General features: G+C 39.2%; 2 protein-coding genes across 3 annotated transcripts; one reads left to right on the top strand and one right to left on the bottom strand.

The window, feature by feature from the left end:
* Positions 1-3,137: 3,137 nt before the first annotated feature.
* On the top strand, positions 3,138-4,076 carry LOC105009283 (olfactory receptor 2F1-like). Its single transcript, XM_029121194.1, has one exon. It carries the CDS (start codon positions 3,147-3,149, stop codon positions 4,074-4,076), a length of 930 nt encoding a protein of 309 aa, XP_028977027.1. The 5' UTR covers positions 3,138-3,146.
* A 7,961-nt stretch (positions 4,077-12,037) lies between these two features.
* LOC105009284 (olfactory receptor 52D1-like) lies at positions 12,038-22,694 on the bottom strand. Of its 2 annotated transcripts, XM_020048103.2 has the most exons (3): positions 22,360-22,379; positions 15,877-16,214; positions 12,038-13,152 (listed from the first exon to the last, which is right to left on the bottom strand). In XM_020048103.2, the coding sequence occupies exon 3, from the start codon at positions 13,124-13,126 to the stop codon at positions 12,191-12,193; it is 936 nt and encodes a 311-aa protein (XP_019903662.1). In that variant the 5' UTR covers positions 13,127-13,152; positions 15,877-16,214; positions 22,360-22,379; the 3' UTR covers positions 12,038-12,190. The 2 variants fall into 2 exon arrangements, with proteins under 2 accessions (XP_019903662.1, XP_010867005.1); XM_010868703.3 differs by lacking the exon at positions 15,877-16,214 and having other exon boundaries at positions 22,360-22,694.
* Between the last annotated feature and the right edge of the window lie 1,489 nt (positions 22,695-24,183).

Below are 24,183 nucleotides of genomic sequence, written 5' to 3'. Positions count from 1 at the left end.
TCCTGAGAATGTCCTGAACCTACCTGACCAAGGTGTCAATGGGGACACATACATTTTTTGATACTGTATCGCTCGACACATTCACTAAATTTGTAATGAGTTCTAAACCCACAAATTGTCAGCTAGACCCGATTCCAACCAAATTACTTAAGGAGCCATTTCCTGTGCTAGGTCTGCCAATGTTGAGCATAATAAATTGCTCTCTTTTCTTCCTGATGTGTACCAAACTCACAAAAAATTGCAGAAATTAAGCCTCTTCTAAAAAAAGATCCAGACATATTCAACAATTATAGGCCAATATGGATCCTCTCAAAAATCTTAGAAAAATGTGTTTCCCAACAACTGAATGCCTTCCTGAAAACAGATAACATTTATGAAATGCTCAAGTCCGGTTTCAGATCCCATGATAGTACTGAGACTGTAAAAAATGACTTTCTAATGGCCTCAGACAAAGGTTATGCATCCGTCCTGTTGCTTCTTGATCTTAGTGCTGCTTTTGACACCATTGATCACTCCCTTCTCTTAGAGAAACTGGAAACCCATATTGGGCTACGTGGACATGTTCTAGCCTGGTTTAAATAATTTTTATCTGAAAGATATCAGTTTGTTAGTGTGGATGGTATATCCTCTGACAAGTCAAATGTATGCTTTGGTGTTACTCAAGGCTCGGTTCTGGGCCATTATTGTTCTCACTATATATGTGGAATCACTTTCACTGTTATGCTGATGACACACAGTTATATATTTCAATGAAGTACAGAGAAGTCCCAAAATGACCTACTTTGGAAGCATGCGTTTCAGATATTAAGAAGTGGATGGCTTTTAAATTAAAGAAAAACAGAAATGCTAATTTTAGGACCCTAGAAACATAGAGCTTTGTTAGCAGTGTGAACCTCAACAGCATATCCCAAAAAACTGTAAGAAATCTCAGCATTACCCTTGACCCTGACCTCTCCTTTGATGAACATATAAAATGTCTCAAGATTAGCTTATTTTCATCTTTGAAACATTGCACAAATCTGAAACTTTTTATCAAAAACTGATTCAGAAAAACTAATACATGCTTTTGTTACTTCTAGACTAGATTACTGCAATTCTCTACTCTCTGGTTACCCTGACAAATCAATAAATAAAGTTAAATTAGTGCTGCACACGGCTTCTAGAATCCTAACTAGAACATAGAAAATGTAACACATTACTCCTAAACTAGCAGCTTTATACTGGCTGCCTGTTAGAATTAGGGCTGATTTTAAGGTTTTATTGTAAACCTATAAATCAATACATGGACTTGCTGCTACTGACCTCGCTGAAATGATCCAGCCCTACATACCTACACGTAACCTATGATCGCAAGATGCAGGCCTTTTAATTGTACCTAGAATCTCTATACAAACAGCTGGAGGCAGGGCCTTTTCTCATAGAGCTCCACTACTGTGGAATGATTTGCCAATTAAGATTAGAAATGCAAACTCAGTGCAAACTTTCAAGTGTCTACTAGAGACTCATCTCTACAGCACGGTCTTTGATTAGATATTCAGGGTGGTTGAGGTTGGTGGTTGTCCCTTTGGTTGATGCTTGGCAATGTGGGTGGATTGATTTCCTGCCTTTTGGGCCCTGTCCGGGGCCTCCCCCAGATAGGGCCACAGTGTCGCCGGACCCCCCTGTCTCAGTCCCAAGGTCTTACGCTGCTATATTATTGTGCTGGGGGAGTAGGGTCAGTTCTCCTTCTCCACTAAGTTCTCCTTCTCCACTATAAATCCTATATGAGGAATGCATTTTCAGAATTTTCCCAGGTCCTGGCCCACATCTGCAGAGTACCTGGCTTGAAAGACCCATTGCTGTCCCTGTCCAAAGTCCTCCTGGTTGTGTTGCAGATCAAGACGATACCTGACCATTTCAGCTGCCACTGTGCTGACACCTCCCCCAACCCGTGTTGTCCCTTTCCTTGTCCATCAGGTCATGCTTTCAACCTGGACTAAGTTTAAATAGACTCAGGACTCAGCCCACATGCATTTATTAATTATTACAATTGTAATCTTAATATGTTCACCTGGCACAGCCAGAAGAGGACTGGTCACCCCTCTGAGACTGGGTGATCTCTAGGTTTCTTTCTAAATGTTGGCATTTTTACGGAGTTTTTCCTAGACACTGAAATTCAACACTGCTGTTGTTTGCTCCTTGGGGTTTAAGGCCAGGTGTTTTGTAAAAGCACTTTGTGAGATATGCTGATGTGAAAAGGGCTTTATAAATAACTTTGATTGATTGATACAATCACCATAAGTTACAATCTTATTCTGTCCTAATTTGTTTTTCCTGGAGTTGTATTTCACCAGAGGCCACTGGCTTTAACTATGGCTCCCATTGTTGCAGCTGGGATTGGGCGTGTCACCACGTCAGGGTTTTGGATTAAAGGCCCTTCCAGTTTTGAGTGGTGACAGAGAACCCAGGAATCGAAGTAAGGATACTCGGTAAGGTGTTATTCATTAACTGTTTAAGTCAGGGACAATCCTTGTTATCAGATTGTGATGATAATTTTTGTATCTATTAGAGTAGGATATTTTTAATTGTATTAAAATGTATTGAGTCATAAAACATTTTATAGTCAGATTTCTATTCTAAAACGGTTCATTTTTGGTTTTAAATTATGAAGGGAGTATGGAAGAATATATGATTTCCCTTAAACAGCCTTATAGAGTGCCTTGAACTTTGATCTGCTCAACAGAGCAATATCTTTAATCTAAAAACAGAACTATGAAATACCAACATGACAACTCTGCTTCCATCCTGTTTCAAGGAAAACCAAGACATACATAAAGATAATGACTGGCAGACATTACTAGGTAACTGACTTGCTTTTTCTCTGGCGATATATAATGCTCCAGCATTGGTCTTTATTAAATGCTTGCCTACTCCCCTACAATGCTGTATTCTGTAAATGCTTGCGCTATTTTGCATTTCCTGTTGAGATTTTCTCTCATCAAAATCTTCTATATTCCCGCATTTCAATAATTATTTGAAATATGGGCTTGTTTTGATAGTATCAATATGACCACAGAAACCATATTTTAAACATAATTTTACTTGTATTTGTTATTACATAACACTCTTCCCCACTCATCAGGTTCCTGTGATTCTCTAATTGGCAAATGGAAAACCTTTCCTACCCAAGGAACATGTTACTCCTGGAGGGGTTAAATGTCACACAACAGTCCTCCTACCCAGCCTTCATCCTTCTTCTCATCATTTACATCTTCATCATGGTGTCCAATATCAGCCTCATTGTGCTGATCACAATGGAGAGGAGCCTGCACCATCCCATGTACATCATCTTCTGCAACCTACCTCTCAATGATGCACTTACAGCCACTGTTATCATCCCCCGTTTGCTGAGTGACATATTCGTGGCAAGCACAGAACGCTACATAAACTATATTGAATGTGCTATCCAAGCATTTGGCGCTCACATGTTTGGTACCAGCTCACATACAATATTGATGATAATGGCCTTTGACAGATATGTGGCAATCTGTAAGCCCTTGCAATACACTCTGATAATGACCAACAGGATGATTGTTAAACTAATTGTGTTTGCATGGGGTTCTGCTTTTCTCTTTGTTGGGGTTCTCTTGGGCCTCACCTTCCGACTTTCTCGTTGCAGATCGGAAATTCTTCACCCTTTCTGTGACAATGCCTCAATATTTAAACTCTCCTGTGAAAGCACTATTATTAATAATATCTATGGACTCACTTTTACCGTGTTACTCCTGGGATCGTCAATGGGGAGTTTGATATTGACATACCTTAGGATAGCTATAGTGTGTAAGAAAAACAAAAACCGGGTTCTGAGTAGCAAGGCCCTGCAGACCTGCTCCACACACCTGACTGTATATATAATTATGCTGGTTTCTGGTTTCACCTTCATCTTACTTCATCGCTTTCCTGAATGGTCCAACCACAGAAAACTGGCAGCAATTTTGTTTTATGTGATTCCTCCTTGGGTTAATCCTATTATCTATGGTCTGCAGACCAAAGAGATCAGGCAGAAACTTGTCAGTAAGTTTTATCCAAAAAAGTGAATGTATGATATATGGTGGTACAGTAGCAAATATGTTCAATGTAAAATGTACTTTTTTTTCTTCTGCTGTTACAAAACCCTCTCAGACCTGATGTTTCGACTTCAAATCTCAGGATTGAGCTGGAAAGTGGGATCAAACAGATTAGCCTTGAGAACCGGGCTTCTTGGAATTTTAGAGGTGTACATGACTAAGTGAGACAAGCAGCACCCTGATATTGAAATTAATTCCAAGGGCAAGGCAGGAAGTAAACACAGTTTGATTGATACACACTGATGTTTATAATAGTCTAGATGTTTTGCATTTTCAATGCCTTTATAAATGTCAAAAACATAACATGTTTGTATAGTTTACTGTGGGATTGTTTTGAAGTATTTATTTTGTTTTGTCTGGCACCTGTGGTATATAGCTCTTGCACAAAATAAAAACAATTAAAAAGTATTACTATTTTATCGACGAAAACAACTGTCTGGGTAATGCTTCAATGTAAGAAGTATGTGGGAAATAAGTTCTAACAAGCTAAACAATTTACTAATATAAAACAGAAAATATTCACGCCCGTTGCTGTGGTTTAAGTATTCACCTGAATTTGCTGTTGTGCAACTGTCTTTAGAAGTCACATACATCAGCTAAGATGCAGATATACACCAATTGAAAGCATTTATAACTAGTTTTGTGAAGGCATAAATCCAAATCTCATTCTGCCTCCTTGGATGTCTAGAAACAATCAGATATTAAAAATGATTTGAATGATGCTAAGACTCCCATTGCTAAGATTTATATTAGATGTTATATTTTAAGAAACCTCCCCACACCCTTTTTAGATGTGTGTTGAGTGTTATGTTAAACCAATCCTTTCTATGTGATTTACATGATTTACAAGTAGAAGACTGTGACAAAAGCTACACATTACATTAGAAAATCACTCAATCACTGCACATGTCTTTGTTATATCTTGTTAAGCTAGTTTGAAGTTGGTTTGCACTAATGACAATTTGCCTTGCAATTGGTTATATTTGATCTTGATGGAAGCAACTGGTTCACCACAAATCCAAATACTTTTGTATGATATTGTTGGATTTGCATGTATAAATATATGAATTATATGTAGAACACCCTTCAGTAACAATGCACCCTGTGAACATATAAAGTGTCTTTCAAACGTATTCACCCCCTAGTACCTTTCCACAATTTAAGTTACAACATGAAATTAAAATGTATTTAATTATGAGTTTTTGCCACTGATCGGCACACAAAAGTCCATAAAGTCCAAGTAAAAAATTCAATTAATCAAACTGCTCTAAATTGTCTTAAAATACGGAAGCCCTAAAGCCCAAGACAGTAAAAATGATTTGGCCCTGAGACTATGTTTCTCATTTGAACTACATAATATCTCATTTAAACAAATGAGTACAAAAACGTGTATGTCCAATTAGGCCAAATAAATTTGGCCTAATTAGACATACTAATGATTATCTTGTTTGAATGGACTTACCAAAAAAACCAATTAGTAGTAATAAAAAAACCTTACTAAAGTCGTTCAAACAAGATACTAAGTAATTCCAATGAGATTAACTTTTTTAACAACATTTTACTGCCTTGGGCATCAGGGCATCCATATACAACTATACACAACTAAACACAATTGCATAAGTCTTCTCCCGTTGCTATGAAACACCTGAATGAGCTGTAATGCACTACCAACCTAAAAGTGGAGGTTTTGGGTGGCAAAAGGGTGGCATGAGGTTCCAACTCGGGACGCAGAGGTTATTTCCACAAGACAAATTTTAATATAAGAGACATTGTTTCCTGCTTCTGGGGATTTTTTTATGCATGTGAATCACATAATAAGGAGACAATGTAAAACTCAAATTTTGAACACAACTTAGTCCTATTTTTTCTAAAAGAAGCTTAAGCAACTATCAGAGATAATATTTATATATTATTTCACAGACGTTATAAAGACTCAAAAAAACTTTTATTTAGTCTTTTGATAGATAGATAATAAATAATAAATGCCCTCAATAAATACTTTTGGGAGTATGTTTCTGTTTGAAAACAAGAGTTCTTTCTACTTTAGGTTTGACTACCAGATATAGTGTACATAACATGGCAATAATGAATGTTCTGGTCTGCACTATTAAACACAAACCAGGGTGGATGAATGATTAAAATGTTCATATTTTCTTGTTGGAATATCAACATTAGTCTCAATTTAGGCTCAGGTGCTAGATGAAAATATTTTTTTTAATGAATAATATACACACAGTGAGGTTTGCATTAAATGATATACAGCTCCGGAAAAAAGTAAGAAACCACAGCACCTTTATTATTTCCTTTCCAAAAAAGTTGAAAAGGAAGGTTTTGAGTGAGGAACAGAAGTGTTTAATTTGCAGTGGTCTCTTTATTTTAACCCTTCTGTTCCTCAATCAAAACCTTCCTTTTCGACTGTTTTGGAAAGGAAAGAACAAGGTGCGGTGGTGTTATGGTAATTTTGAACTAAGGTACATTTGAGAAATGTCTGTCTTTCCATTTGGCTGATATGTAGATCTTTACTTTGATTGTGACACACATGTCTGTATAATATCAGAGGATTAACAGGTATTTGGTCCATGTCCTCCTGCCTAGAAGAAGGGTGTCAGTCTTTTGTTCCTCAGGAATGTGGTCCTTGGGGGGAGTAAGGTCTGTTGGCCCCTTTGGGTAAACACTACAGTAAACATTATGGCAGGAAGGATAAGGTGGGGGAAGATAGCATTTGACTTGTGTGATAGAACAAAGGGGAAAGGTGTTTGATTGACATGAGACAGATGGCAGCATCTTACCACACCCCTTTTTCCTATGTGATATATACAGTTGAATGAGCTATATTGAGTTAGAGACTCCTCAGACGATTATGTGTGTGTAAGCGGTTGACGCGTCTCTCATAATAGTCTCTGTGCATGATAATTAATAAAACGGTTATAATGTACAAAGAGAACTTTGTCTCTGTGTCCCTTACTCCGAGTGTCGATGCATGGAATTACCATCACAGTGGTCTCTTATTTTTGGGGCCATGTACCTATGATAAAAATTACAGACTTCTACATGCTTGGTAAGTGGGAAAACCTGCAAAATTGGCAGTTTATCAAATACTTGTTCTCCCCACTATATCTTCAACATCATGCGGCAAACTTGCTTCTGTTATATATTCTAAATATCCTATTTTTGATCAATTGTCGTGGAAATCACTAAATGGGAAAGGCACAGAGACTGTACATTCTTTTCACAAGTAAAGCTTTGTACAATATTTATAAACCTGGAGCAGTTAACAACACTCTCAGCAGAGTCATTTCAAGAGCTCTCAGTTAAAGGTTGAGCTCAGGCCTATATACATTCAGTACAGCACACTGTGTCCCCCTCCTATGCATTGTTAGTCTACATATCTCACCAGCTTCTCTGCGAACTATGGCTTAGAAAGATACCATTTTTTTCATCAGCATCCACCACCCATCGTCATGGTGGCGTTTCCCGTAAAGCATGCAGTTTGGCGGTCTTCCTTTAACGGTTAGGGCAACTGTTATTTGCTAGACTCCAGTCTTGAGTCCGCTGTGGGCTCGTGTTGAGGTGGCTATTATTTAAGTTCTGCCATTGGACTATGCTGCTGCTGTTGGTTCCTCAAGGTTCTCTGTTGCCCCCCCCCCCCCCCCCCCCCCCGCAGCCTATGTGGTCCAGATAATGGCGGAAAGAGCAAGACCGGCGATGAAGGCAATCAACGTGATTTTCAGCATGCACTCCTCACGACTCCATGGCCATCATGGTGGTTGTCGTCCTGCCATCAGATGATACATCATCATCAGGATCTTATGGCACCGTCCTGCAGTGGTTGGGGTGGACCCACGTAGCACTCTCAACAACCCTCACAGCCTTCTGGGTGATCAGTAGCACTTATGCTGATGCCAGTACTTCTTCGGAGGTCCCTCACGACAACCTGGTTGGATCTTGTGGAGTGGTCTTCCTTTTGCTGCTTTCACTCTAGAAAAAATAAGCTTCAACACATTGTTAACATCACAGCTCTGCAACGCCAGTCTTATCTATGGGAAAGGAGTGGTGATCATCCTCATTGGTCTGCCTGCAAGCACCTCATGAGGAGAAAGACCTGTAATGCGATCCTCTCTGCCTCACATGTACATCAAAGCAAGTGGCATCACAGTTACCCATGACAACTCTGTCTCAGTCATCAATTTGGTCAATTTGGTTTTTAGAGTCTGATTAGCTCTCTCAACCAAACCACCACTGGCTAGAAATGCAGACTCAGTGCAAACTTTCAAGTGTCTACTAAAGACTCATCTCTTCAGCATGGTCTATGATTAGGTGCAGTCTGGCCCTGGGGCGTGAAGGTGAACTGAAAGGGTTGATACTGTCCACTCTCGCTGTTTTGCCAGGTGGGTTCTCATCACCACTGGGATGCCCTCTCTCCAATGCCAACTGCTGATGTAAAAAGGGCTTTATAAATACATTTGATTGAATATCAAAAAACCTTGAAAGCTAAATTCTAAAAGTAGTTTAGAATTCTGACAACGGAACAGTGTAATATACGCCTATTTAGGAAAGGTCATGGAAGGAGGAGTAACTCAAACGCCATTTCCCATATTGGATCCAGGACTTCCTGACAGCCAGACCCCAAGTGATGAAAATGGGCAACTTCACATCCTCTGCATTGACCCTGAGCACTGGAACTCCCCTGGGTTAAGGTACGTGGACAGCATGCCCTTTTCAGTAAACCTAGGTATGGATGGACCAAAGGGAACCTGTATTGTTGACATAGGACAGCGGTGCAGTATCTTACCATACCCAATTTACTGTGTAAGTACTGATGATTGTCCTGTGTAGTGTTGTCCTGTGTAACTTGGTGGTGGAGAGGAACCACGTGCAGGCAGACTTGCGTTCGAATGTTGAATTTTATAAAACAAACACAGAATGCAAAAACTTTAACTGTTACAAAGTAAAGCGCTGATTATAGCGAAAACAAAACACTCACCAAGCACATGCGACATATAGCAACAATCAACAATAACCGACAAGTGAGGGGAGCAGAGGAAAAACATTTAAACACATATTGATGAGAAGATTGGGACCTGGTGTGCATGATTATGGGAGACAAGACAATGAACGAGTCCAGGGTGAGTGCCGGGAACCGGGATTGCACCGCACGATGGCGCTGGTCATCACTGTACCGTGACATCATGATACCAGGCCCGGCAGCAGGACAAAGTAACTGAGGGGGCAGTTAAAAATGGAGAGGGGCCTAATGTTTTTTTTGCAATATTTCTATAATGTATTGAACCCTTTGACGCATAGGACCAAACCAGTTTGATCAGGCTAGAGTGGTCCCTGAAGCCCACGATCATTGGTCAGGCCACGCTTTTATTTAGTTACATTTAGCTCAAACAGTGTTTGACAGTTGTGACGTCATGAGAGGCTACACAGCTCTTAGCGGGACTGTTCAATTAGTGCGAGGACACAAAGCTCAAGTATGAACAAGGATTTTATTATAGTTCTAAGGAATTAACAGAAACAGCGTGTCAAATTCAAAAAGGTAACTCAGGGTCCGGTCCACCTTCAACAGAAAACTTAAATGACACTTCTTCTTGGCGGTAATCCTGATTTCCTCAGGTAAGTAAACAGTCTTTTCAACCTTACTCTACTGGGTGTCCTAGCCCAAGGCTATTCCAGTTGTAAATCCTTCTAATGTCTGGTGGTGTTTCCAGCCTTCCGTTTTCCTCACTGGATACGATACTGGAGCGGTCTGGTCCTTCCCAGAACGCACAACCCGCAGCTTGTCTCCCAACAAAACCCCTCTCCCACTAACAGTGTCTCCAGTCCTTAAACCCTTCAGGTCATCAGACCCTGATCAGTCTCAGGTGTGCGGGAGTGCCATGTTTTGACGGGTGGAGTTCCCGACTCCACCAGCAGATAGAGCCATAGCTGCTCATGGTTGCAGCCATCTCAGGGGGATGTAGCACCATTCCAGGACACAGCCTCTCGTGACATCACACAGTATTAAAACTTTATTTCCTCATTGTAATTGTTTGAAGATCTACACTATGATATTAACGAGGTATCAAGTGAATCGCTACAAGACGTGTTACTTATGTACCAACAGGCAGCCAACACTAGCAGCCAAACTATGATTTGTTCCTCCCAAATACACTCACCTAAAGGATTATTAGGAACACCTGTTCAATTTCTCATCAATGCAATTATCTAATCAACCAATCACATGGCAGTTGCTTCAATGCATTTAGGGGTGTGGTCCTGGTCAAGACAATCTCCTGAACTCCAAACTGAATGTCAGAATGGGAAAGAAAGGTGATTTAAGCAATTTTGAGCGTGGCATGATTGTTGATGCCAGATGGGCCGGTCTGAGTATTTCACAATCTGCTCAGTTACTGGGATTTTCACGCATTTTCACGCATTTCACCATTTCTAGGGTTTACAAAGAATGGTGTGAAAAGGGAAAAACATCCAGTATGCGGCAGTCCTGTGGGGAAAAATGTCTTGTTGATGCTAGAGGTCAGAGGAGAATGGGCTGACTGATTCAAGCTGATAGAAGAGCAACTTTGACTGAAATAACCACTCGTTACAACCGAGGTATGCAGCAAAGCATATGTGAAGCCACAACACGCACAACCTTGAGGCGGATGGGCTACAACAGCAGAAGACCCCACCGGGTACCACTCTCCACTACAAATAGGAAAAAGAGGCTACAATTTGCACAAGCTCACCAAAATTGGACAGTTGAAGAGTGGAAGAATGTTACCTGGTCTGATGAGTCTCGATTTCTGTTGAGACATTCAGATGGTAGAGTCAGAATTTGGCGTAAACAGAATGAGAACATGGATCCATCATGCCTTGTTACCACTGTGCAGGCTGGTGGTGGTGGTGTAATGGTGTGGGGGAGGTTTTCTTTGCATACTTTAGGCCCCTTAGTGCCAATTGGGCATTGTTTAAATGCCACGGCCTACCTGAGCATTGTTTCTGACCATGTCCATCCCTTTATGACCACCATGTATCCATCCTCTGATGCCTACTTCCAGCAGGATAATGCACCATGTCATAAAGCTTGAATCATTTCAAATTGGTTTCTTGAACATGACAATGAGTTCACTGTACTGAAATGGCCCCCACAGTCACCAGATCTCAACCCAATAGAGCATCTTTGGGATGTGGTGGAACAGGAGCTTTGTGCCCTGGATGTGCATCCCACAAATCTCCATCAACTGCAAGATGCTATCCTATCAATATGGGCCAACATTTCTAAAGAATGCTTTCAGCACCTTGTTGGATCAATGCCACGTAGAATTAAGGCAGTTCTGAAGGCGAAAGGGGGTCAAATACAGTATTAGTATGGTGTTCCTAATAATCCTTTAGGTGAGTGTATGGTGGCTTTCAAAAATATTCACCCCCCCCCTGAACTTTCCACATTTTATTATGTTACAACATGAAATTAAAATGGATTTAATTAGGACGTTTTGCCACTGATCCACACACAAAAGTCCAAGTGAAAAATAAATTAGATCAAACTGCTGTAAATTGCCTACAACTATAAAACAAAATTGCATAAATATTCACCCCTTTTGCTATGACACACCGGAATGAGCTGTAATGCACTGCCAACTTAACAGTGGAGGTTCTGGGTGGTAACTCAGGGGGAATGAGGTAATTTCCCCAAAACAAATTCAAATATAAGAGATCTGCATTCTCTGGATTGTTTTAAATGCATTGAATCACATAATAATGAAACAATGTAAAACTCAAATGTTTAACACAACCTAGTCCTATTTATTTCAAAAAAAACTTTTTAGCAACTATCAGAGATACTATTTATATATTATTTTCACACACATTAAAGACTCACAATTACTGTTCTTTGCCAGAATACTTTTATTTAGTCTTTTGATAGATAGATAGATGATACATAGAAAGCTAACTAGCTAGCCAGGGTGGATAATTGTACAGACACAAACCAGGGTGGATGGTTTTCTTGTTGGTATATCAATATACCACAGTTGTTTAAAGAATGCTATACACAGTGAGGTTTGCATTAAATTAAATATATTGCTTTGTCAGACAAAACATCATGCGGCAAACCTTGTGTTATATATTCTTAATATCCTCTGTTTAATCTCTTTAGTCTGTAAACCATATATGATTGGGTTGAGACATGTGGGGACCACAGGGAAAAGCACACTACACCACTTGCCAAGTTCGGCATATGTTGGGAAGCGGTGGAGGATGATAATGATGGCCCCAAATCCAATCACCATGAGGTAAACCAGTAAGTGTGTGCTGCAGGTTGTCAGGGCCTTGCTGTTTAAAGAACTGTTTTTACTGCTTAGACACACAATGGCAATCTTTAGATAGGTGAGACTGATGCTGCTTATGGACGTGACAAACAGTACAACAGTAAACGTTAAGCCATAGATGTTATTTATGAGCACACTCTCGCAGGAGAGCTGAAATAGGGAAGCATTATCACAATATGGATACAATATTTTTGACCTACATCGTGACAGACGGATTGTGAGACCCAGAAGAATCCCCACTAAGACAGTGGCCACGCCCCAGGCAGACACAGACAACTTGATCACCATTTTGTTGTTCATAATGGTGGCGTACCTCAGCGGGTTGCAGATGGCTACATACCTGTCAAAGGCCATGATCATTAAAATGGTGTGTGAAGTCGTACCAAATAACTGAGCACAGAAAGCCTGAGTGACACAGTCTATGTAAGTTATATACCGCTGAGGTGCTGGGGTTAAAATGTCCAATAAGAATCGAGGTATTATTGCTGTAGCCCCAACTATGTCATTAAGAGGCAGGTTGCAAAACAGCATGTACATGGGTTCATGAAGACTCCTCTCCATGGTGATTAGTACTATCAGGCCAATGTTGGACAACATGATGAAGATGAAAATAATGAGAATAAGGATAAAAGCAGGGTAGGAAGAATTCTGGGGGACCTTTATCCCCTCCAGGAGGAGCATGTGATCAGGGTATGTGTGGTTATCCATTGTCTAGTCGGAGGGGAGCACAGAACCTGTGAAGAGAATTTTAAAATATTAGTAGTGAAAACTGGAGGGTCCATTTCAAACCATTATATTATATTATTAGAAAATAACCTATTGCTGTTTGTCATACGACTAGCAGTACTATATTAACGGGGAAAAGGGGCAGTTGGCCCAGTCACCAAAAATGTAGTGATCTAATACCAATTCATGACTAAGGCCCTGCTTCATCACAGCAACTCCCAGCAGACTTGAAAACGTCTTCAAAAGCACATCTCTTTCTGGCTCTTATTACACGGCATTCTTACGCTAATTTGCAAGTTTAGACTGGAAAACTCTCCAGAGTTTTACCACAAATGAACTCATAGGCACCCAAACAACAAGGCTGCCCTCCATGGGAACTCTGGGGAGAACTGCATGCAAGATTTGAACCACATTTGAACCACAATGACACAGCTATGATAAAGCAGACTGCAAGGACCCAGAATGTTTGGTTATTTTGTCTCTGTTGGGTTGTCTCTCGAGATCCAAAGCTTCCTGAAGGTTCTACGCATTTGCAAATCACATTCAACAGACACATTTACATCTTAATTAATGGTCAATTCAACGTATTGAGTTCCTACTGTCTGTCTTGCAGAAACGTGTTTTCCCTTTCCATTGTGAGCTCTGAGTAGTGGTAAAGAAAAATGCTTTATAATTTAGCAATATTTCAAAGTGCAAGTGAGGATAAAAAGCTGTCTTGAAAGAATACACTGATACTGTTGAAGAAATCCATTTTTAAATATAATGCATTTGAATGTGACAATAACATGACAATGTACTGCATTAGGATTGATGGGCCAACTTAGATAATGGATTAAACAGAGTTTCTTGCACAAGGAGAGCATTGCATCTCCAATGTTTTAGTCAAGTTTATTATAATTTTTTTCTGTAACTAACTATGGATACTTACAAATTGTCAAACCCAAGACACATGGTACGACTCATTGTGTTAGGTTGTACTTACAAAGAGTGGAATTTATTTTGGTTGGACATGTTTTAAAATAAGAATTTATGTTTTTAATTATACCATTAAAGTAATCAGTTTAACATTTTGTTGATGTCGAATGTGTTAAAACTGGGTTACATTTTACCGTATATATTGCATACAACAATTGGTAGGTGCTGTACCATCTACTGAAAATGTCATGTAATGATGTGGATTATACAGGATCTTTATGATCTCACGGTAATCACCTATTTGGAAACAAACACAACATTATTCAAATGCTTTTTGGTGCATGTTTAAGTGTAAATGTACATTTTAGTTGTCTTCTAGTCCGGTGGACTAAACATTGTGAAAAAGTTAATGTCTTCAGCAGTGTGTTTAGGTTCCATAAGTCAGATGAAAGCTAGATAGAAAAGAAAGCCATTTATAAATGAATCAATAGACACCACACTATATAATATAACAATAAGTCTCACTGACATATTTAAGAGTTGAAGTCTAGCATTAAACAGGTGAGTAAATCTACCTCAGATTTCTTCAATGCCACGTTGATACCTGAGTTCTCTCCTAACCTTTCCAGAATGACTTGGCAAAGAACCTCACATTCTTTTATTTACAAAAATCCCACAAGGGAATGAAGAATGTGTCAGTAAAGATATAAACATGACTGTCATGTGATGACAAATTGCACATAGAAGCTAATGAGAAAAACAAGTTAGTGCTTCTGAGACTTTGCTCATTAGGACAATTTGGACAGCGGTTGCCAGCGGTTAAGACATTAATGGCTGCGTGTTTTGTTATTTTGAGGGGACAGCAAATTTACACTGTTATACAAGCTGTACACTCACTACTTTACATTTGAGCAAATTGTCATTTCTTCAGAGTTGTCACATGAAAAGATGTACTCACTTTTCTGAGATACTGTAGCTGTGGATAAAATTTAGCTTATAGCACAGATGCAAAAAAAATAAAACATAATCTAACATTATTGACACAAAAAACTCTGGAAACAAATGCCCGAAAAAGACAATACTGTATAGTTATGAATACTAATGAATAAACTTGAAAATGGGCAGTGTATCTACAGAATGAGTTGTGTTTCAACAAGAAGACAAACATTTCACAGAGGCAGAAAATATTGTGGCCGAAAGTAGATGCATGCATATGCATTAATTAAAATAAAGTGTCTAGCTACAAAATGTCATTTTTTTATTCTGTTTTTGAGATGTCCACTGTAAATATACAGGTTCAGATGTTGGATTTAGGGAAAAGTGCAGAGTTGTGTGTACATTTGGGTTTGGGCATTACTGGTTGGACATATAACCCCGCGTTAGACATCAGGGCTAAGTTAAGTTTTGGCATTAAAGGTAATTTAGGTTGAGGATGTGGTTTAGGGTTAGGACTGGGAAATGGAGAACATGGATGTTTGGATTTGGGATGGGTCTCAAGTGCTGACAGCATACAACAACAATTATGTATATCTGGGTATTTGTAAAGTATGTATTACGTGTGTATGTATATGCAGTTCCCTCCGAAATTATTGGCACCAATTATTGGTAGCTGACTATTGCCCCAGCCCCCCTCCCAAAGTGCAGACTCCTGACCGCAAGACCGGGAACAACCCAGAGGGGGAGGGCGGGGCGACTGCACCCGGACAGGTGGAGGCTCCGAGGGGGCGGAGCAGCCGGGACAGGCCAAGGGGGCGGAGTGTCCTGCCATGCAGCCTGGGGAGACAGCAGAATATGAATGTCGGAATGGCATGGGTTACCCGAGGCTGCGGACGGCTGATCCGGCGACCCCCAGACATCAGGGGGTGCTGCAGGCACCGACAGTGTCGGCCAGTCTGCGGCGGGCTGAGGCGGAGAGGGCAATCCGGGCGGCAGCAGGCCATGGAGCAGCGACTGGGGCGGCAGCAGGCCATGGAGCAGCGACTGGGGCGGCAGCAGGCCATGGAGCAGCGACTGGGGTGGCAGCAGGCCATGGAGCAGCGACTGGGGCGGCAGCAGGCCATGGAGCAGCGACTGGGGCGGCAGCAGGCCACGGACCAGGCGTGGTGCGGCATATGGCCAGCCGACTGCCCGTCCAGTCCACACGGCATTGAGGAGGCTGAATGAAAGGGCACAGAAATGGCTAGGGGCATTGCCAGGACATGACAATTTATCATCCATCGGCCTGATTTACCAGCAAAATCTCATAAGAATCGGTGAAGAATACGACTCGGGAGAGGCAGAGGTATGGTCCCAATTGCAGAGCGGGTAGAATTTATATTCAACTCCACACACAGGAGCAGGCAAACGGCGTGGTCAGATGAATACAGGCAGAACTCGATCCACAGGAAATCCCAAAGAAGAGCAGAACCACAAAAGGAGCAGGCTGTAGGCAAAATCCTCACAATATCTGATAATAATCCTTATACGTCATCAGCTAACTTTAAACAAAGAGTATCTGGCAGTGTCAGGACTGACATAATCCTCACTGCCTTGGTTGCAAGTAAAAAATAGAAGCCTGGGACGTTCATAGGCATGTACATCCATGAAGGTGTGTGAGGTGAGGGCCAATTACAGGCTTTGAATGCTGGTACATTGAAAATAACATGGCCACTATTTCCGAGGAAGCAATGGCGTACACAGGCCCTACTAGCGGAGGAGAACGCTAAATTAATAAGAAACAAAAACATATGGAAGCAAAAAGAGCGTCCGATGGAGTAAAATCATGGAGTAAAATGAGGGTACATTTTGGTTTGGCATTAATCAGATGGTGGCAGATGAGTTATCAACTCATCTGCCACCATCTCTGAAACTTGGCAATGGACAGTCCAGTAGACATTGTGATCAGTTTCTGTTTGTTTATTCTGTTTTCCGTAGTTATGAAAAGGGCCCCTCTACTTCGACCCCATCAAAATGAATTTCGGTGTTCATTACACCAGCATCGCAGAAACTGTCTCCACCCACTTGCAAGGAAAGCTGTCAGACTCCATATTCAACTCATTGCTGACAGGTGGAGGAAACTTTAACACTAGAAGCGCAGAGCCATTGACACTTACTAGAAGCGCCATTAGGGGGCATTTTGACCCATGTGTGTTTGGAATGGAAGGGTGTTGCTGACACACAATGATTGTTAGATGGCGCATCTTGCAAGTATATCCAATGCTAATGACACTTAGCGCCAGAAGGACGTTTGACCAAGAGGGACTTAAAATTGTGTGGCTGTATTTGCGCAGTCAGGCTAGGGACCAAACCACAGTTGAAAATCGTATATCAAATAATAGCCTTGCAAATGTATATAGATGGCCTAAAAGATTAAATAGCATGTTCACACCATCGTGTATTTGAATCTGAGATTCGAATAGCTTGCTACTTACAGAGCATAGAACTCTTATAGCTCTGTTTAAAGATAGCTAGCTACTCTACGGGGTCGGCTACTTGTCAGCCAGCTTTAGTCAAATATGGCACGTTATAACGAGCTAAAGATGCATGATGACACTGATCCACCTGTCACTATATGCAAGCAGGCAAGATCCATTTATTTTGTAGCGTCATATACACTACATTGTCATTATTTAGAGATGTAAACGAAATAATTTGGTCATGGCCATCTTCTATGCAGAGGTGTAAAATGTACTCGGCTGTGTTCACTAGTTTTGGTAAGTTCCTAAACAGTGTTCATACGTGTGCAGTCTGGTCAACATCGGTTTACAGAAATATGATTTTTCCTGGGGTGCCTGGGGAACAAGTACATTTTATAATTCTAAAGTAATGATGTGGTTATGGACTTAAAACATTGTTGGGAGGAATATAAGTGTTACATGTATTGGAATTGATTATCTGAAATCTAATTTAAACCTTATCCTAAAAGTTGATTCAATAGCATAATCTACCAGTAGTACAGATCCAAAATAGCACAACAGACATTATTGAAAGTCAATGAATGCAGTCCAAAACCCTAAAGTTAATGGCATAACCTAAAAATACAGTTAAATTATTTGCCAGTTAGACAATTAAACATTTAATGACACCATCTAATATTCAAAACATTACATTCCAACACTGACAAAACTATGTTTATGTACTGTGTATTCAGCTTTGCCCAGATTATGTAGACTTTGGTTTCATCCTATCATCTTGTATGGTCAGGTGAACACTTCCAAAACACTTTCCTGTTTACTCTTGCTAAACAACTGATGTTTCTGTTTAGGTCCAGCAGGTTGGCTGGAATCTCTGTGGAAGACTGAGTCCTGATTGTGTTGTTCCTCCCTGCATTTTTGCTTGCTTCTTAGTCGTATGACTAAATGTGACTGGTTGTTGTGAGTTTGTTCTTGTTTATTCGGTGAGGACATTGATTTGGGCTATGCCATGGCGGTGTGTGATGCAGCATCCTGTCATACTGCCTTATACTGGTACATTCTTGATGGTTTCAGTCACCATGTATTCAGGTCAATTAGTGTATTGTAAGTCTCAAAGTTGTTGATCCTAGTGTTAAATCAGTCTATTCCACTTGATAAAGGTTATTGTCACTGTGAATATGGGGTGGTTACATTGAATGTCAATAGGCTAATATTTATTAGATTGCAATTGAATTACGGAAAATAGTGCTGAAGGCCTAGGTGTAAAATGTACGGCCACTGGCAGTGTCTCATTCTTGACTGTAACCAAAACATTTAAAACTATTTTTTAGAGGCACTTCAGTCTTCAGATAAATATATTTCAGTTGTATTTTATCAAACAATTTAAATCCTGAAATCAGACTAGAACGCTTTCTCGAAGCAAATACACTTGTTTACTACATCTATGCTTGAACGTAGTGTATCTTGAACAAAGATATTTAATGAAATCACACGGACTCTGGGATAACTCTTCTTCCTCCATTCCTACACTCAACGTAATAACATCATAGCCATACATGGCACCTAGCGTCGAACCGCGTGTCAAACCAGGATGTCCCAAACTGATCAGTGGCAAACATCAGTGGGTGTAACTTAATATTCAGTGGCGTAACTGAATATTAAGTTAACCATATTAAGTAAAGTCCTAGACTTGCGGTCTGCAGATATACCTAATTGATATCCTCAGTGACTTGGTATGTACCCTCACATCAGTTTATCCCTGTCTTGTTACAAATGGCTCCTATACACCACAAAAATAGAATTGAGTAAAATGTGAACTGCTTTGGTGTTGTACAAATAACAAGTGTATAACATTCAGCAGGGCTATAGTGAAACTCATTTTCAACCTTGAAGTTGCCTGGTGGACCAGCCCATTTAGGGACAGGGGGCATGATGTACCTACATGCTTCTTTTGGGCACTTCATAGCTATTTTATATTACAAATATACTTAGATAGATAGATAAGACAGAAACACTATAATAAAATATGTCAAATAAAAGAAAATGAAAATATATATGTTCCCCTAATACATTTATGTCTGTTTAAAAATCAGCGCAAATCTTACTGACATAGAAGTCTCACAGACATGAGGTTCTCCCAGGGTGAAGTGCCTATTTAAACAAACACAAATTCAGGTACATGGCTGTAATTTGGAAAACTGAACACTAAAATGAAGGTTGGCATGTTTGAGCCTTGCTTATAACTTAAACTGTAGCTATAGGAAAAAATGTACTCCTCGTATTTTGGCTAGGTTTACAAGCTATAGGAACAATCTCCTATACAACTGTTGCTGTTTTTAGATGGGTGCAGTCTGACCAAGACACTGGAAGACAGTATCCATCATGGCAAGAGATGAAAGCACCACAGGACATGGGCAAGCTCTCTATGTTACTGTGACTTAACTTCTGCGAGAGATTGGCCAAGTCCAGAGATTCCCATTTTAAGAACCGCTGGAAGGTTAAGAGATTTGTTTCAATGCAGCTGATAAAGGATCAACTAACCCTGGACAGGCCAGTTAATATATCAGCGATGCTCAAAACAGGGCTCTTGTGAATGTGCCAGTTTCCTGTATAAGCTGAGCCACAGTGGTATAGAGAGAGATGGATATTTGTTTGTGTGACAAACTACAGGTGCTGGTCATAAAATTAGAATATCATCAAAAAGTTGATTTATTTCAGTAATTCCATTAAAAAAGTTAAACTTGTATATTATATTCATTCATTACACACAGACTGATATATTTCAAACGTTTATTTCTTTTAATTGTGATGATTATAACTGACAACTAATGAAAATCCCAAATTCAGTATCTCAGAAAATGTGAATTAGACAATGTGAATTAGAAATAGACTGAGAGACCAATTAAAGGCCTTTGCAGGTGTTTTGAGTTAATTAGCTGATTAGAGTGTGGCACCAGGTGTCTTCAATATTGAACCTTTTCACAATATTCAAATTTTCTTAGATACTGAATTTGGGGTTTTCATTAGTTGTCAGTTATAATAATCAAAATTAAAAGAAAAAAACACTTGAAATATATCAGTCTGTATGGAATTAATGCATACATTATACAAGTTACTGAAATAAATTACTGAAATAAATCAACTTTTTGATGATATTCTAATTATATGACCAGCACCTGTATTCCATTAAAAATCAGCTGCTTCAAGCTAAAATAGTCATTTACAACATAAACAATGTTTTCACTATTTCTGATCAATTTGATGTTATTTTAATGGACAAAATATTTTCTTTTCGTTTGAAAACAAAGACATTTCTCAGTAATCCCAAACCTGAACGGTAGTGTAATTACCTGTGAAATCACTTTGATTGAACTTGCAGGTGCCTAAACACATCACAATCAGTTGCTAGAGTGAGTCAGCAAGGCACATCTAGTCTAAGCCCCAAGTTAATCCTCAGCTTCTGCCTTAAGTTTTTTCTTCAGCAAGTGAAATGCACGCTCAATCGGGTTGAGATTGACTTGGCCATTGCAGAATATATCATTTATTTGCCTGGGTTGCTTTTGCAGTATGTTTTGGATCATTATCCATCTGTAAAGTGAAGCGTTGTCCAATCAATTTCACTGAATTTGGCTGAATCTGAGCAGACAATATATCCTTATACACTTCAGAATTCATCTGGCTGCTTCTGTCACATCAATAAATACTAGTGATCCAGTGCCACTGGAAGCCATGCATGTCCTTGCCAGTACAGTGCCTCCACTGTGATTTACAGATGCTGTTGTATGCTTTGGATCATGAGCCGTTCCAAGCCTTCCCCATACTTTTTTATTCCCATCATTCTGGCACAGGTTGATCTTAGTTTCATCTGTCCAAAGAATGCTCTTCCAGAACTGAGCTGGCTTTTGTAGATGTTTTTTTGGCAAAGTGTAATCTGGGCTTTCTATTCTTGACGCTTATGAATCCTTTGCAACTTGTGAACCCTCTGTATTTGCTCTCATGAAGTCTTCCCTTTATGGTAGACTTGGATAATGTTATGCCTACCTCTAGGAGTGTTCTTCACTGGGCTGGATGTTGTGCAGGGATTTTTCTTTACTACAGAAAGGATCCTACGATCATCCATCACTGTTGTCATCTGTGGACATCCAGGCCTTTTTGTGTTGCAGAGCTCACCAGTGCGTTCTTCTTTTCTCAGAATGTACCTAACTGTTGATTTGGCGACTCCTAGTGTTCCTGCTATCTCCCTGATGGAATACATTTTTTGAAGGCTATGGATGGCCTGTTTCACTTGCACTGAGCGCTCCTTTGACCATATGGTGTGGGTTCACAGCAACAGCTTCCAAACGTGAATTCCACACCTGGAATCAACTCCAGACTTTTTACCCGCTCAATTGATGAAGAAATAACGAAGCAATAGCCCACACCTGTCCATGAAACAGCTTTTGAGTCAATAGTCCAAAAAAGGGGGGGCTACATATTAAAAAGCTGTAATTCCTAAACCCTTCCTCCCATTTGGATGTGAGTACCTTCACATTAAAGTTGAGGGACTGCACTTTAAGCCCATTTTCATTATTTGTTTATTTATACTGTAACAAATAAAGGTTTTGGTAAACAGCCAAAATAACAAAACGTATGTGTCACATTAAAGAAAGAAACAATGAAATTACTATGTGATAGCTACATGTGAAACTATCACAAAATAGGATGGCTGGCTGGATAGCTATCTAGCTAACAAACTACTTTGACAAGGATAAATAAATCCGGCTGAGAGAGTGACACGTGCTTCACTACAGTGTCTCTATTTAGTAATGATACAACGCTAGATTTTAGTCAGGCACAAAACAAACAATTATCTGAGTGAGGCTTACAAATAGGTAGTTGGTTACAGAAGATATCAAGCCAACAGCTTACCAGTGTACTGCATAGTTGCGATTTTCACCAGGACTTCAGGAAAGTCACACTTCATAGCTCTCGAACCAAGACCTGACGTAAGACTAAAGGCAAGTTGGAGTAAAGAAAGCTACCGAATAGATAACCCTATTAGCCTCATTGGATTGCAAGTACAAATTGTTTTTGAAAATCAAAGGCAGAATGTTTGCGTCCAAATTCTGTAAACAAACAAGAACCAATTCGAAAACACAGTTTGCTATCCACAAATACGATAAGTTCCACAAACTAAAATGTCACTCCAAATACCTCTTCACCTGATGAAAATAGTTAGCATATTGTGAATTCCGATTGTGGATCGATTTTACAGATGGTAAAGTAGTCGTTTGTGAATTTTAAACGTGTTTGTTTGAAGATTCTGAATTACATTTGTGGACTGCGTTTCCTATGTGCAGATCATAATATATTTGTTTGGAGAATTTGTGCAATTCTAGATTATTATGCTGTATCAAACATCACAAAACTAGAGTCAAAATGTTACAAACAAATAGGAACCAATACACAAATATAATATGATCTGCAAATAATGAATTTACTGTTCAAAGATGTGAGGGATAATCGAAAATCATTTTTCATATATGGAAATCCCTGCTTTGAGGTATAAGTTTAAAAGTATATTTATGGGTTGCGAAATATATTTGTGGATTGTGTTTTGTATTTGCAGATTGTGAGACTTTTGTTTGTGGATGCTACATTCATTTGTAAACTGTATTTTCTGTTTACGCATTGTAAAATACATTTGTAAATTGTGATCTACAAATTTGCAATAATTTTGAAGCAATTCTATCTCCATAGTGTTTGATTGCAATTACATACATCATATTTCAAAGCTGGAAAGCTAGTTTGCTTTTCCATTTTGTGTTTTGTCTATTTTTTATTTATATAAAACAATTCACTTTTAATAAATAGCCAAATTCTGATTGTGGTTGTTATAAAAAATAAATGAATTAATACTTCAAAATTAATTTGGTTTAATTTAAAACAAATAGTGCAGTAAAATGCATGTTTTTCGCTAGAAAATGTATCTGTTTGAGGACTTTTTCAGGGGAAACAATATCTCATATCACTTCAAGCCAAAGAGCACCATGAATCAGAAACAGATTTATTGCCAATTAGGTTTTCACATACAAGGAATTTACTTTGGTCTGATGCATAACAATAAACATACTGTATAGTGCTAGGGCAAAAACTGGCAAGTACAAAAGTGCAGAACTGCAAAATACAGTAACAATTAAGTGACAAAAAACAATTGAAGTTATGAATTAGTGTAATAAGAATATGTTGTGATATGGGTGTTTGGTGTCAGTGGGGGTCAGGATTAGCTACAACATGTCTTTACTGAGTAATCCAAAACTGTTCTGAAGTTCCTATTTTTTTAATCTTGTTTATTTAACACAATTATTGTAACAGTAAAAATGCTGAGAGGATGATGTGTGTCAGATTTTCAAGAATATCTATGAACAACATTTTGATACATCCTGCAATATCCATCAGTGGTTATTTGTATAGAACCATAATTTCTCCCCTCACAGATATTTAATCTGCAATAACAACATAAAATATAAACATACATAAATATTTTTTAATAGATAGTTTGATATAATTTTTTTGACTCAATTATTTAATGAAATGTACCTTACTCAAAATATCAATATTTTTACATCTGATGTCACAAGCTGCATTTGATTATCAAAGGATTAGAAATGGATTTAATCAATTGATCTTGATCTTAGGTCTATCTTTATATGCACTTTTTACATGATTGTGTAAAGATATGCATTTGCAAAG

Source organism: Esox lucius, chromosome 7 (assembly GCF_011004845.1).
Source record: "Esox lucius isolate fEsoLuc1 chromosome 7, fEsoLuc1.pri, whole genome shotgun sequence".
Classification (NCBI taxonomy): domain Eukaryota; kingdom Metazoa; phylum Chordata; class Actinopteri; order Esociformes; family Esocidae; genus Esox; species Esox lucius.
This window is presented reverse-complemented; position numbering and strand designations above follow the sequence as displayed.